The sequence below is a fragment of the Apodemus sylvaticus genome, chromosome 9 (assembly GCF_947179515.1).
Source record: "Apodemus sylvaticus chromosome 9, mApoSyl1.1, whole genome shotgun sequence".
Lineage (NCBI taxonomy): Eukaryota > Metazoa > Chordata > Mammalia > Rodentia > Muridae > Apodemus > Apodemus sylvaticus.
This window is the reverse complement of record NC_067480.1, coordinates 108,636,608-108,651,010: the sequence shown is the minus strand read 5'-3', so window position 1 is coordinate 108,651,010 and position 14,403 is coordinate 108,636,608. Positions and strand designations below refer to the sequence as shown.

The 14,403-nt window shown below is 49.3% G+C and overlaps 1 protein-coding gene across 1 annotated transcript; it reads right to left on the bottom strand.

Annotated features, from left to right (window-relative positions):
- Positions 1–4,174: 4,174 nt before the first annotated feature.
- Pdcl3 (phosducin like 3) lies at positions 4,175–13,903 on the bottom strand. The gene is made up of 6 exons (XM_052193336.1): positions 13,823–13,903; positions 10,432–10,561; positions 6,435–6,525; positions 6,025–6,168; positions 5,454–5,662; positions 4,175–5,262 (listed from the first exon to the last, which is right to left on the bottom strand). The coding sequence occupies exons 1-6, from the start codon at positions 13,886–13,888 to the stop codon at positions 5,120–5,122; spliced, it is 783 nt and encodes a 260-aa protein (XP_052049296.1). The 5' UTR covers positions 13,889–13,903; the 3' UTR covers positions 4,175–5,119.
- Positions 13,904–14,403: the final 500 nt, after the last annotated feature.

Genomic DNA, 14,403 nt, shown 5'->3' with positions numbered 1-14,403 from the left:
AGATACAGAGAGTTTAAGTTTAAAAGCTAGAGTGGTCAAGTTAAAATAAAATAGCCTGATACCTCTTTGTCACCTTGGACTCAGTCTATGTCATTGTATTCATACAAAGCACATTGGCTTCTCACTTGTAACATCAGGAAAGTCAGGGCTCATCTATAAGGTTTCCTTGGTGGGTAGCAATTGTGATTAAGTTGTCAGCGTGCGCCACCTTCTGGTGGGATCTAGAAAGCAACTGGCAAAGGAGCCATCAGAGCCACTCAAAGGCCAACACTAAACATTCTGGACCCTGTGATAGGATGGAGCATCCTTTGAGTATATGTCCATGAGTGGCATAGCTGGGTCTTGAGGTAGATCGAGTCCCAGTCTTCTGAGGAACTGCTATACTGATTTCCACAGTGGCTGTACAAGTTTGCACTCCCACAAGGATTCTTGCTCAACTGTATTTATAGCAGTTTTGTTCATAATAGCCAAAGACTATGAACAACCTAGATGTCCCTCAGCCAAAGAATGGATAAAGAATGTGTCACGCCTACACAATGGAGCATTACTCGGCTGTTAAAAGCAACGACATCATGAAGTTTGCAGGCAAATGGAGGGAACTAGGAAAGATCCTCCCGAGGGAGGCAACCCAGACCCAGAAAGACACGCATGGTGCGTACTCACAAGTGGACGCTGGCTGTAGAGTAAGGATGCCCATGCTACGGTCCACAGACCCACAGAGGCTAAGTCCAGGCAGGGACGCGCGGATCTCTGGGAAGGTGGACTGGGGGCAGGTGGGAGGGACAGAGGGAGAGAACTGGGGAAGATGACTAGAATTGGGGGGCACTTGGGGGTTAACGGAGAAACCTATTGCAGTAGAAACTTTCTGGAACCTCTGAGGGCAATCCTAACGAAGACCCCAGTAATGGAGGCTATGAAGCCTGAACTTGACATCTTCTATAACCAAACGCAACTTCAGCAGGGGACTGGCTTGTCAGCCCTACTGTCTGACCTGCCGGCAGGATGTGCTGGGCTAATGGTGGTGCAAAACTTGTCAGAGTCATCAGCCACTGACCTTAATATTTGGCCGTGGGTCTCTGCATGTTTCCATCGGTTGCTGGATGAGGCTCTCACCACAAGAGGGAGCTCACCCCTGACAATGTCTGGATAGCTAGGAACCAGAGGCTGGACAGCCCAGATACCCAAGATAGAACCAAACTCAGCAAGGAGGGGGGAAAAGCCAGTGAACTTATTCCTAATGACATTCTGCCATATTTGTAGACCAGAGTCTAGCGCTAACTGTGAACACAAAGGCTTCATCCAGCATCTGATGGAAACAGACGTAGAGACCCACAGCCAAACATTAATGTGGAGCTTGGGGAATCCTGCGAAAGAAGGGGAGAAAGGATTGTAGGAGCCTGCGGGACTAAGGACACCACAGAAAAACCCAGAGTCAACTAACCTGGGCTCCGAGGGACTGAGACTGAGCCACCATCCGGGGGCCTGTGTGTGCCTGAGCTGGGTCCTCGCCAATGGTTCTGCAGCTTGGTGTTCTTGTGGGATTCTAACAGTGGGAGTGGGGGGTTATTTCTGACTCTTATGCCTGCCCTTGGGACCCTTTGCCCCACCCCCACTGGGCTGCCTCTGCCAGCCTTGAAAGTCATACCTTGTCTCATTGTAACTCACTATGTTTGGTTGGTAACCTTGGGAGGCCCGCAGCACTTTCCTGAAGGAAACCAGAGGAGTGGATCTGGGGAACAGGGGTGGGGGAGAGGAGGGAGGAGGAAAAGGGGAAGTGGGGGAAAGGTGAAAGGAGAAGTGGAGGGAAGAAGAGGGGAAGTAGGGGGACGGGGAAGAAAGGGAAACTGTGGTCCAGATAAAATTTATGAGAGAATAAAACCAAGATCGTGCCCAATTCCTTTCATTTTCTTTCCTTTGAAGATTATGCACGGCGAAGATAAATAACAAGAATCCATGCCTGGATGCCTAAAGTCTTCCTACGAGTCGAGCAGAACCAGGAGGAGCAAGTTCAGACCCATGCTGCCCTGCAGCGTCTGTGCTCCTCCTCCAGGCAGACACTGGCTCTGCCCTTGAGCAAGCACAGCCCAGACCTGCCGTTAACACCCAGACAGCAGCCTCCCCATGGGAACCGGAAGCAGAGAACACAAAGTCCAGGCCCCCAGCACTGGGATGTGTATGCACTATCCAGAGATGTCTCTCCCTCCTCCAGCCCTGCCTCAATCTTTCCCACCCCATCCTGTCACCCCTTCTCAGCCTTCTCTTCTGCAGCCTGGAGACTCCTGCCAAACGCTGCGCCCAAGAGCTGGCTCAGGCCCCGCCTTTGGGCAGATCCAAACTAAGCCTTAGGGAGCCACTGAGTTACAAATTCCCACAGATGCAGGTCGGTCAAGAACTGAGCACTGCTTTCCCACCTGAGTTAGTTTCCATTTGTGATGTGCTTCACAAGCCACATCTTACAAACTTTCAGTGTTATTTTTTAAAATTAGGAAGCTAACCGAGTGCTCTGTATCATACACCCAGTTTCTTGACTTCCATCTACCCAGTAACAGTACGCATGTTTTTACCTAATTTTCTATTTCTGTCCCCACACCCCACCCAGAACCTCAGCACTCATTGGGTGACCATGCCTTCTAGCTCTAACAGTTTCTTGAATTCCATCCAGATATTTTGCTGGGGTTTGTTGTGGTTATGTCTCAATGGTAGGTTTTTGGAAGACTAGGTCAGGTGACCTTTCCATCACATGAAACAGAACACACTATCAACCTGGCTTTACCTCTATATCACCTCCATCCCTGACCCTGACGCGCACACACGCACACATGCACACACACACAGCACCTTGGAAACTACCCTTTACGAATGGCGTGCCTTCGGGGTTAGGACCCGACATTGTGCTATGTGGGATTCTCTGTGGGAACCACAGTCTTCCACCTCACTTACTCCATCCTATGCTGGCACAGCTCGTGGTCTAACCTCAGATTTACCGCGTCGCTCCAGCTGTCCCAGGTTTAGCCATCAGGAGACCTGCCCATCACTGCAGCTGGGGTGTCCTTTCTCTGCTGTCTAGCGCTTTGGTATTTTCTGAAAGGACAAAGTCCTCCAGACCCGTCTGCATCCCTTGCTGTGGAGTCAGATGAACTCCGTGTTTAAGAAGCAAGGTTATGGGCTAGGGCAATGGCTCAGTGGTCAGGAGGGCTCTGCTCCTACAGAGGATATGGGTTTGGTCCTCAGCGTCCACAAGTCAGTTCACAACTGCCTGTAACTGGTTTGAGGATCCAATGGCCCCTGCACCCATATGATTTGCATACAGTCACCCAGGCAGAAGTACATGTAAAGGGGATAAGTTAAAAAAAATTATAACATAAAAGAACCATGCCACAGTACTTTTGTCACATGTAAATGCAACGAAGCAGCAGAGGGTAGTACAGATACCACAGGGCGCACTTGCAGACTAGCTAAACTTCAGGCACGGACAGCCCAGGCTCTAACCCCAACCCCAGCTGATGAAGATGCCGCTGGTTCTCTAGAGAAGGGCAGACAGGGGAGGGGCAGTGTCGCATTGAGACCCAGTGGTTCAGTGACTGCTGGAATTACATCCTCCACAGGCTCCTCAGAAGAACTGAGCCTGCATTTCCCCACACTGCACACACGGCCTGCATCCGGGCCCTGCCCCTCTATTTTAGTGTAAAAATTCACTCTAAGTCAGTGGTCCTCAACCTGCCTAATGCTGCGACACTTTAATACAGCTCCTCATCTTGTGGTGACCCCCCAACCATAAAAACGTTCTGCATTGCTACTTCATAACTGTAACTTGGCTACCATTATGAATGGTGATGTAAGTACCCATTCATATCTGGGGGAGGGGGACAGGGGTCATGACCCACGGGTTGAGAAATCACTGCTGTACGGCAAACACCACATCAAACTTGGCAGCTGAGAGCCACTGCAGAGATTCTGAGGCAGCAGCACTCCCACGCGCCACATGGGATCATCACAAGCAGCAAAACTCCAAGAGAGTTGCAACCTTGCTGTTAAAACTTCAGGAGCGCCTCTGAAGGAAACCATTCCAAAGGCCTTTGTTCCAGCAGGGTGGTGGGCCCTCACATAACAGAAAATGAGGCATTTTCACACACAGTCAGTCTTGGGATTACAACACAAAATAAATCTTACAATATAATCTGAACAAACCCTGTATTTTTAGACTCTTATCTCTAAGATTCCAATTACAGCATTCAACAAAAATATTATAGACATTTTCTGCTTCCATTGTCTATTTACGGGATTCTGGCTCAGAAAAATATCCTGAAACATTTTTATAAATCAACTGAGATAGAACTTATGTGTCGGCTTAAACCTTATTCCCCAAAACCAAACCTAACAGGATCTTACAGCCGAGAATCACTGGTTGGCTTTGAGACAGGGTCTTGGTGATGTAGCCCTGACTAGCTGCTAACTATGCAAGCCAGACTGGCCTTGAACTCACATGACCTGCCTGCCCGTCTCCCAGTGCTGGGGTTAAAGGCATGTGCCACCAGAAGGAATAGCTGGGGTCTTAAGAGCCCGAGATACACATTAGTTCAACTGAAGACGGAACTGAAAGCAAACATGGCAATAAGCTGAAATCTGTCGGCTCATCTGATACATCGGTGTTCTCTCAGGGTTATCAGCCATTTCCTTCAGTTGACACTTCGTTTGCTAGCTTTATAAAATGAAAACGAACAGTCTAACTAGAAAGCTGACTTCTCATTTTTTGCAGTTATTTTTTAAATAGTTTTTAACTTAATTTATTCGCACTATACTTTTAAACTCCACATTCATTTCTATATAGTTGCATGTCAAAAAAATACTAAACAGTTTCATGGTTTGCTGAAATACACATAGGAAAACAGATATATGACATAATAACTTGCTTAAATTTCTCTGAAACATTATTAATTTAAAGAGTTCCAACAAAATTTTTAAAAATTTTTCAGCAATGATTATATCTGAAATGTATAAAATTTAAATACTTATAAAAAGGTTAAAAACCAAAATGATAAATTTTTGCTTTTCCCATATTAAAAATCCAGACAATGCATCATATCAAGAAAGTTCAAAAGGTTACTACGTTACTGCTGCCTTAGTCACCCTCAGAATCGCTGTCCCTCCTCATGGGGACAGGGCCCCGCACTGAGGACAGCAGCAGGTCTTGGATGGGTTTCTTGGGGTTCTCCTCCAGGTCTGTCTTGATTGCTCCCGACTCAGACAGTTTCCACTCCAACTCTGGAGATGAAGCAAAAGTGAATCACGTCAGGCACCAGGACCCCTCAAAGGGGTCCCGCCGGAAGCTCACCCCTCCAGGAGACTCTGTGGGGATGAGGCAAACCGTGATGCGTGTCACAGAAGCTGACGTCCCCAAGAGGAAGTTCCCCACCCACCTCTCACAATACCCTCAAGCGCCCCAGAGCCCTCACCATCTACAGTCAGGTTCATGCCACCGAACACCAGAGGACCAATGAACTGTGCCTTGATATCCCCTTCCCGGTAGACAAACACCGTGGGGAGATTCCTGTCGGGGTAATTGGGTATGCAGGTCGTTGAAATGGCTTTGATAAATTTCACATCGGGAAACTTCCTGGCGAGTTCACTCAAGTGATGGTTTATCAAGGAACAGAGGGGAATCCTGGAGCACAGGAAGAGAAAACAGAGCGGCTGTGGTGTGAGCACACAGGGCAGAGCCCGGTGCTCCTTCTACTGACATTGGCAGAATTCTTTTTTAAGTCAAAGAAATTTAAGTCCTTGTTCTATACTTATAGCAGAAACACATTACTCACAACATTATTTTAAAAGTCTTAAGATGAAAACCGAGCATTAAGGTTTGGGCCAATCAGCTTGTAGCTGATTTTTTGTAAAAATACAGAACAGAAGTGAAGATAAAAACAAAGCAAAACACAAACCCAAGCCTTTATAGGGGTAAGCCTCACACAGACTGAGGACAAATTCAAACCCACACTGCAGACCACGTGGACATCAGCGCCGGCTCACCCTTGTTTGTACAGGTGTAGGACCACCCAGAGGCCCTCGCCGGCTTTCGTAACTTCCTGAACGTAGTCCTTTCCTGAGATCTCTAAAACTTCTCCAAATCTGTTCTTCAGCTGAGCTGCTTTCCACTCAGCCAGCCTTTGCTGCCTGCACAGGAGGAAGAGAGTGTTTAAACACAGAAGCACACTTGTCTGCACACGCGTGCGCACGTGCGCGCGCGAGCACCGGCGTCTCTCAGAACAAAACCCCTGAAAATCCAGCTTACTGATTTGCCTCATGGCAGAAGTCTAAGAGTAGCTGGTTGAAAGCTGAACTATCAATGCTAAACTAAAGTCCTTCACCGATGCTATCTCGGGCACCCAAGCCAGCACACGGCGGGCGGGCGGGCGGGCGGGCGGGCGGGCAGCACTGACCTGTACATCTCGATGGCCCGTTCGTCCTCCTCGCTGAACTCATCCTCGTTCTCTTCCAGCTCTTCCAGAGTCATGTCCTCGTATGTTTTCACTGGATTCAGTTTCATTGACCACAGCATAAAAATGGAGAGATGAACAAACACATTTAGCATCTTCCCTACATAGGTGCACCAACTGCCCTCGGAGGCAGAAAGCATGCTACTGTTTAAAAGGACAGGCGGACCTAGCACCGTCCTCACTGACACACTGTAAGGATATAAATGACAAGTTTCCCAGACTCACACTTGCTTGTGCTGCCCGCTCTGGTCTTCAGGGACACAGTCTCCGGCTGGGTGTCCTAACACGTCTCAAGTCACCACATTACATTGGTAAACTGCCCTGTGCTATCTGAGCTCACTGAGAGGCTGGCTCTACGTGTGGGGCTTCCCACCGTTTCATTATATTCCACAGCCCCTTGCCCGGGACAGGCTGTGTCCCTAAGTCCATCAGGGAGAACAGCCAGAAGGCGAGCCGCTCCTCATGGGTGTGACTACCGTTTATCCAGTGGTTCTCAGCCGTCCTAATGCTGCAACCCTTTAACGGGATTCCTCCTGTGGTTACCTCCAACACTACAATTATTCTGTTGCTACTTCATGATTTTTTTGCTACTGTCATGACTTTTTGCTACTGAATTTAATTTTGCTACTGTCATGAGTCATGATGTAAATATCTGATATTCCACCCTGTGCTGAGAACTGCTGATGCACCAAAGTCCTGCAGCAGGAAAAAGAACCCAGGTCAGCCATGGAAAGAAAATTCAACTGGGAACTGCAGCTCACTGCCTCCACTCCCTCAGCCGGTTTCCGCTGGATGTTGTCAGTGCCCGTTGATGATGTCATCTCTACCTCTGACATTTGTCCCTTCACTTGGAAGCCTTGCCTGGGCAGACACTCTGACCCACCCGGGAAGCTCTCTTCTTCAGCTGACTTCTGCTACACGCTCTGAGCACACAATTTGTTAACAGTTGCTACTTGAATCGTGTTTATTTATTCTTTTATTTTGGTTTGCTGTATAATTAATAAACTCAATCAAAACCAAAACCATGGCAGCACGGCTATCATGGGTCATTCTCTGACCACATATCATCCCAGGTGGTTCCAAGAGGATAGCAGGCCCTCCATAAACAAGTATATTCATGCTTCCTACAGGTGACCATCATCGCTTTCCTGGTCTTTTTTTTTTTATTATTATTATTTTCAAGATTTAGTCATTGTCAGGAATGGTGCCGCACACCTTTGATCCCAGCGCTGCAGAGGCAGGCACAGCTGGAATTCTAAATTTGAGGCCAGCCAGCTGGTCTCCATGGCGAGTTCTACTCAGGGCTGTACAGTGACATCCAGTCTCAAAACAAACAAGAAGTTTTATGTGTATTCATATGTGTCTTGCCTACATGCACATACATATGTGTACCACATGCATGCCTAAAGTCCTCAGGAGCCAGAAGGTGCTGGCTTTCCCGGAACTGGAGTTACAGATGGTTATGAGCTACCATATGGGAGCTGGGACCCAAGCCCGGGTCTGCTGCAAGGGTGGCAAGTGCTCCTAATCACCATCGCTGAGCAGCCCGAGCCTTCCCAGTGGTGTCTACTTGATCACCATCGCTGAGCAGCCCGAGCCTTCCCAGTGGTGTCTACTTGTAGGTGGCGGGCAGCACTATCTTTCCATGTGGCCAACTGCAGAGAAATCTGCATCTTATTTTTATTGTGATAACTATTCTTGCTTCTTGGTATCAAGCCAGGCACTATCCTCTTAACTGAGTGGTGGACAGCATCTCATGCAAGCCGCCAGCCCCTACTCTGAGGCCTATCCTACACCTGTCCTATGACTTGAACACTTAGTTGATCCTGATCTACAGAGTGGGTTCTAGGGCAGCCCGGGATACACAGAGACCCTGTCTTGACACCACCGCCCCCCCCAAAAAACAAAAAACAAACGAGCAAAAACAACCAGGACCAGTTCTTTGGTTCCTTTTCTTCTTTATCTATCTAATCCCACAACACCAGGGATACACTGACAACTCCCAAAATATATGCCTCCAGCCACTCTTCTAACTCAATAAAAACAAGCCCACTTCACTGCTTACCATCTCTGAGCTGGGCTGAAGAGAACACTCAGTGGTTAGAGTATTTGCTACTCTTCCAAAGGACCCAAGTTCAATTTCCAGCACCATGTCAGGCTGCTCACAGCTGCTTATAACTCTAGAGGAGCCAATGTGCTCTTCTGAACTCTGCAGACACTGCACTCACAGGCGAAAACCCAGAGACATATACACACATAATATAAAAATCTCCACGTTACTGTGTCCTAAACAGTTGCTGACCTGCCTGTACCCTGCCCATGGCACCTCTACCCTCAGACAGCTCAAGCTGGACAGACAGCTTTCCTTTCTCTCTCATACGACATGGGGATTCATCCCCAATTCTGCTGGCCCTCTTTCAAAACAGGCTCTGAGCACCTGTTGTGAGCTCTACCACAACGCCAGTCCAAGCCAACGGTCTGGCTTGCCTGAATTACCGCACATTTTAGACTGGTCTTCCTGCTCCTTGACTTTGCACTACTAGCCAATGTCCACGCTCGATAAGGTAGTGCTGCTAAAATCCAGGCCAGGCCATTCTGTTTCAGCCTCCAGTAATTTCCCATCTTGGCAATAAAGCGAGGCTCTTGGTGGGAAGAGTCAGGATCCAAGTGGGCTGGTCCTTAGAGGCCCCGTGAACTCTGTACCGCTTTCCCTGACACCAAGACCTCCTCGTGAACTCTCTTAAGATCCCAGGCCACCTCTCTACTGCTGAAGTAGTTTACCTCACCTTCAGGCCTACTCAGATTCCACTTTCCTACTGAGGCCCTGTCTGCCCAACTGACAGCATCTATCCCACCCTCCAGCCTTAACCTTCCCAGCCTTACTGTTCATCTGTTACTCTGAAATATAAAGACAGAGACTTCTGTCCACCCTGTGTTCCACTAACTCTCCATTACCCAGAACAACATCCAACACACAAAAATCACGCAGTTAATATAAGCTGGATACATCCTAAAACATTTTCCTCTAAATGAGCACTCTCATATGAACAGGGCAAAAGTATCTCTCATCGATGTCTCTCAGTTGGGAAGTCCCTGAAGGCATCCATCTGCCAGTCAGATGCTTGGCCTTACACATTCTGATTCAGCTGGGATCAAGCACATCTGTACCAAAACTGGGGGATCTGAGGCATGGAGAGACCTTAAGAAAACCTCTCTCAGACCATGCTCCTCAGACATCTCATGCTTCCCCAATCAAATAAACTATTCTATGTCAATATTCTTAACCAGTCCACAAAGATTAATAAAGTACTACCTTAAGAAAATACCACGAAAATGAAAAGATTTCAATTTCTAGGATACTGTGCAAAAGCAAAGCTCAGAACAGCCATGTACCCGTGTGACACAGTCAGGGGCTGTGGGCTGCAGGTGGCTCACTCGCCGCTCTGCCAGTCCCGTGTCTAGCCACCACGTGCAGCCTCCATGCCAGGGCTGCAGCCTTGCCTCCCAGCTCTTCTTGCCCAGGCTCTCGTCCAGAAGTCCGTCTACCACACCAGCTGGTGGTTTGCTTCCCGTACCCTTCTCCCACTCTGAGTGGGCTAATCAGACCTTGTTTTGCCACAGTTGCCTACCCCACCTGGAGTGGAGTCTCCTGTTTCCCACATCCACAGTATTCCTACAAAAACAAGACTGCCTACTGAAGCCCGTTTTGAAACAAGAATCCAGCTGAACCTAAGGATGGGTCTTTACCTATATAAACGCAGGACTGAAAATTAAACCTTGAGCCTTGATCAGAACTGTTGTCTTGGCTCCATTATTCACTCCCCCCCCCCCCCCCCACCATCTTAATCCCAGCCTCCCTTTCAGGTAAAGGCAGTTTGCCCGTGGCTGCTGGACGGTTCCAGCTTCCAATAGAACAAAGGAAAGGATGGAGAAAGCTCACCCACTGCCTGCTGGAGGAGCTGCTCCTCCCTCTCCACTGCCTCCTCCTCCAGCTCCTTCAGGCTCTCCTTAGGGGGAAGGATGCCCTTTTTCCGTAGGATGTCATTCCACTCGGTGTCTGCGTTGGGGTCCTGGAAGGGTGAAGATGAGGATGTGGTAAGGGCAAAGCCAGGAGAGAAGGCACAGAAAAGGTGGTGAGCAGGGAGTTCGAGCCTCTCAGAGGCAGGAGCAATGGCACCCCGCTGTAGTCTCCTGAGGAGCCAATGACAGGACGATTGGCATCAATCCCGAAAGCAAGGCTTTGACCTGACTTCTGTCTAGCATGCTCATTCCTAAGTTAAACAAATTTTACTTAAAACTGTAATAAATCTCTACATTGTCCAAACGAATCTGACCATAAAGCCATGGACTGTGGGGCTGTGGTACCCCTGAAGCCTGGTAGTTGCGAGGCCTAGGAAGCTGATGACTGCAGACACCTTGGCCTTTTTGAGGTCTCAGGGAGACATGATTCCCTCAGTGGATCTTAGGTAGCTAGTTCTGTTTGTTTTATTGTCAAGCTGACTTGGACTAGAGTCATGTCCAAGAGGGCGCCTCATGGGAAAGAATGGCCAATCAGACTGGCTTCTACACGGGCCTGTGGGTCGTCATCATCGTCATCATCGTCGTCATCTTGACTGACAGGTGTGGAAGGGCCCAGTCCACCTCAAGCAGTGCCAACCGGGGAAGGTGGCCCTGAAATCTATGAAAACGCAGACAGAGCAGGCCAAGAGGACCAAGTCAGGAAGTAATTCTCCAAAGGTGTCTGGTCCCCACACCTGATTCCAGGCTCCTGTTCTGAGCGCCTGCCCTGCCTTCTCTCAAGGGTGAACCATGACCTGAGAGCCGTAACATGAAAAGAACTCTTTCTCCCTAAGAAGCATCTGGTCACGATGTTTTACCACAGCAATAGAAACCTAACGGAGACACTAAGCAGGTGAATTACTGAATTGGGCGGTAACTAAAGAGGAAGCACCAGAGTGCACGGTGGATACAAGAACATGGTTCTTATAGGCAAGAGGCAGGGTGATGAGGTAGGCTGTCAACAAGCATGTGTACTAACTGCATACTGTTATGGAGATTAGCTGGTTCTGTGCACTGAGAAACAGGTTGGTATGGAGACTAGGTGGGTCTGTGCACTGAGAAACAGGTTGTTATGGAGATTAGCTGGGTCTGTGCACTGAGAAACAGGCTGTTGGTCCACAGGATTACAGGGCCGTGTTCACACAGAGATGGACGCTCCAGAGAGGGTGTTTATTATTATCCAAGGGTGGGATGGAGGCAGGCAGAGTGAAGGAGGAAAGGGCACGCTGGCTCTAACTTAGGAAGTGTGACGAACAAGCTTACCTGCTGCCTCTGAATTGAGACAACAGAGCCAAAACTGAACTACAGATCTTGGGTAGACTTATGAACCCCTGGCGGGAGCTACAATCACCTGAGAGGACAGAACCTCAGCTGAGAAGATGCCTCCAGAACACTGGCCTGTAAGCACGCAAGCCTGTAGGACATTTTTTCTTTAAAAAACCAAAAAACAAAATGAAACCACGATTTTTTTTTAAGACTTACTTATTTTATGTATGTGAGTACACTGTCACTTTCTTCAGACACACCAGAAGAGTGTGTGTCGGATCCCATTACAGATGGTTGGGAGCCACCATGTGGTTGCTGGGACGTTCTGAACACAGGACCTCTGGAAGAGCAGTCAGTGCTCTTAACTGCTGAGCCCTCTCTCCAGCCCTAGGGCATTTTTCTTAATTAGTGATTGGCGACAGAGTCCAGCTCACTGTGAGAGAGTCCTTGTCAGAGTGACCGCCTCTGGGCTGGTGCTCCTGGGGTCTATGAGAAAGCAGGCTGAGCAAGCCATGAGGAGCAAACCAGTGAGCAGCACCTCTCCACGGCTGCTGCGACAGCTCCTGCCTCCAGGTTCCAGCCCTGCTTGAGTTCCTGTCCTGACTTCCCTCAGTGACCTGCTACGAGGTGGCAGCATGAGCCAAACAGACCCTTTCCTCCTGGATGCTCTTGGTCAGTGAGATTTCATCACAGCGGTAGTGACACTAAGACACTGACTCCCGCTGATGCAGACCTGCATATCCCTCTTCTCTCTCAAAGGGGTGCACATCTATCTACCAGTTCTCCTTCCTTGAGAAGTGACCGCCAACGATACAGCAAATACCCGCCTTAACCAGAGACCTGCACATTTAAGCTTCAGTGAAAAGCCCAGCCCACCAGATGACTGGCTAACCCTACATAAACCATGGAAGGCTTCTGCTTAAGGCTGGGCCTCTGTAAACAACGGGCCACAGCTACATACTAATTAAAGAAGCTTTATCTCTGAGTGCTGAGAACTTCTTATCTTTGAGTTCCCCTCCCCCAACAAGAGGAATGTGGAGACCAAGGAAGTTACAGTCCAGGCAGAGGACCTGAGAATGCAAATGGCCCCAAAGCAAAGACTCGGTGACATTCTGAGCATCTGTCTTGAGAGGCTGCAACAGACTTGGGGAAGACGTAGGCTAGATCCACAGACTTCCCTAAGCTTTAGAGTCTAAAGGATAAATCTAAGAATCGCAGATACCTGGCCTGCTTCAGTCACTCCTAATGCCTAATGTTTAGTAAGTACCAAGTACTTGGCGAGTCCCTTTACCCACAGCTGCTCCTGCCTCCCAGGTGTAGGTGTGGCCAGCTTGCTGAAGGTGTAGTTGACCACCTCCTCCAGTCCTCAAGGTTTGTCTCTCAAAGAGCCCACAACGACATGGTCCATCTACCCTGCATCCAGACTCATCAGACTTCTTAAAACACAGCCACACAGAAGGCTGGTGACAAAGTGGCTGCCACAGACTTGCTCTTATCTGGCTATTCCTATGCCGTTTTCTAACACTTTCTTTGGAGTTTTGTCTAACACTACCAGCAAATTCCAACTCAAAAGAGAAAAAAAAAAAAAGCTAAGGAGGAGTTCTACCTTTCTTCCTATTAGAAATTAACAATAGTAGTGGGCCCTAGAGTTCAGATCTGGAAACCAGAAAGCACACTCCAACGGAATGCTAGGAAAAGAGTTAGCTCTAGATGGCAGAAGGATCGGGGCCTTCATCAGGCCCGGAGGAGAAGGACCCCAGAGTCGGGTGCCCACCAGAGGACAGAGATTTGCGGGGCAGGACGCACCCGAGCGGGATCGCCCAGCCCACGAATCCGGAGGAACCGCACCCGCCCTCTCGCAGTGCGCCTGCGCCAGGCCTCTCGCGCGGCTTTCCCGCAGTACGCCGCGTTCGGTAATTAATCCGTGTAGACCCGAATCCCGGTATGGCGCGAGCCCAGCAAGCCAAACGACCGCAGCCCTGGGGTCCCAAGTTTTCCACACTCACCTGCATCTTGCTTCCAGTCACTCGGACCAGCCCTCCGCCCCAGCACCTCCGCTCCTCTCTGCGCATGCGTGGCCCCGCCCCCTCCGGGCTTAGGCCCGCCCCCAGGACCGAGCTGGGCGGAGCCAAGGAGGAAGTGAAAGGCTGGAGTCTGTGCGCCTGGTCTTCCGGAACCCGTGAGAAGGCTGAGCGCGTTTGAGTGACAGGCCGTGCCCCAGGTGGGTGGGACTACGGGTGATGTCACCGAGTCTGAGCCGGAGCGCTACCTTGTTAGGGAAAGTGGCTGGAGGTTGGGGCTGGCCCGAGGTACCCATTGGTTCTGCGACTCACCCGGCGGCCAATCGGAGCCTGTTTAGAGGCTCTACTCACAAGTGAGAAGCAGAATTGTCTTTCAGTGACCCCATGCTTTGTTTAAAAGTGATCCCAGGTCACCTGGAGGTCTCACTGTCTCTGTTGAATGAGATGAATTGCTCTTTGGATTTTTTTACTCTAGCTTCTGCTGTTACTGCATCAGATTTGAGGAATCGGTGGAGAGTGGAACGCCTGGGCTCCATGTCCGTTCACCCTCACAAAAGGAAAAGGCT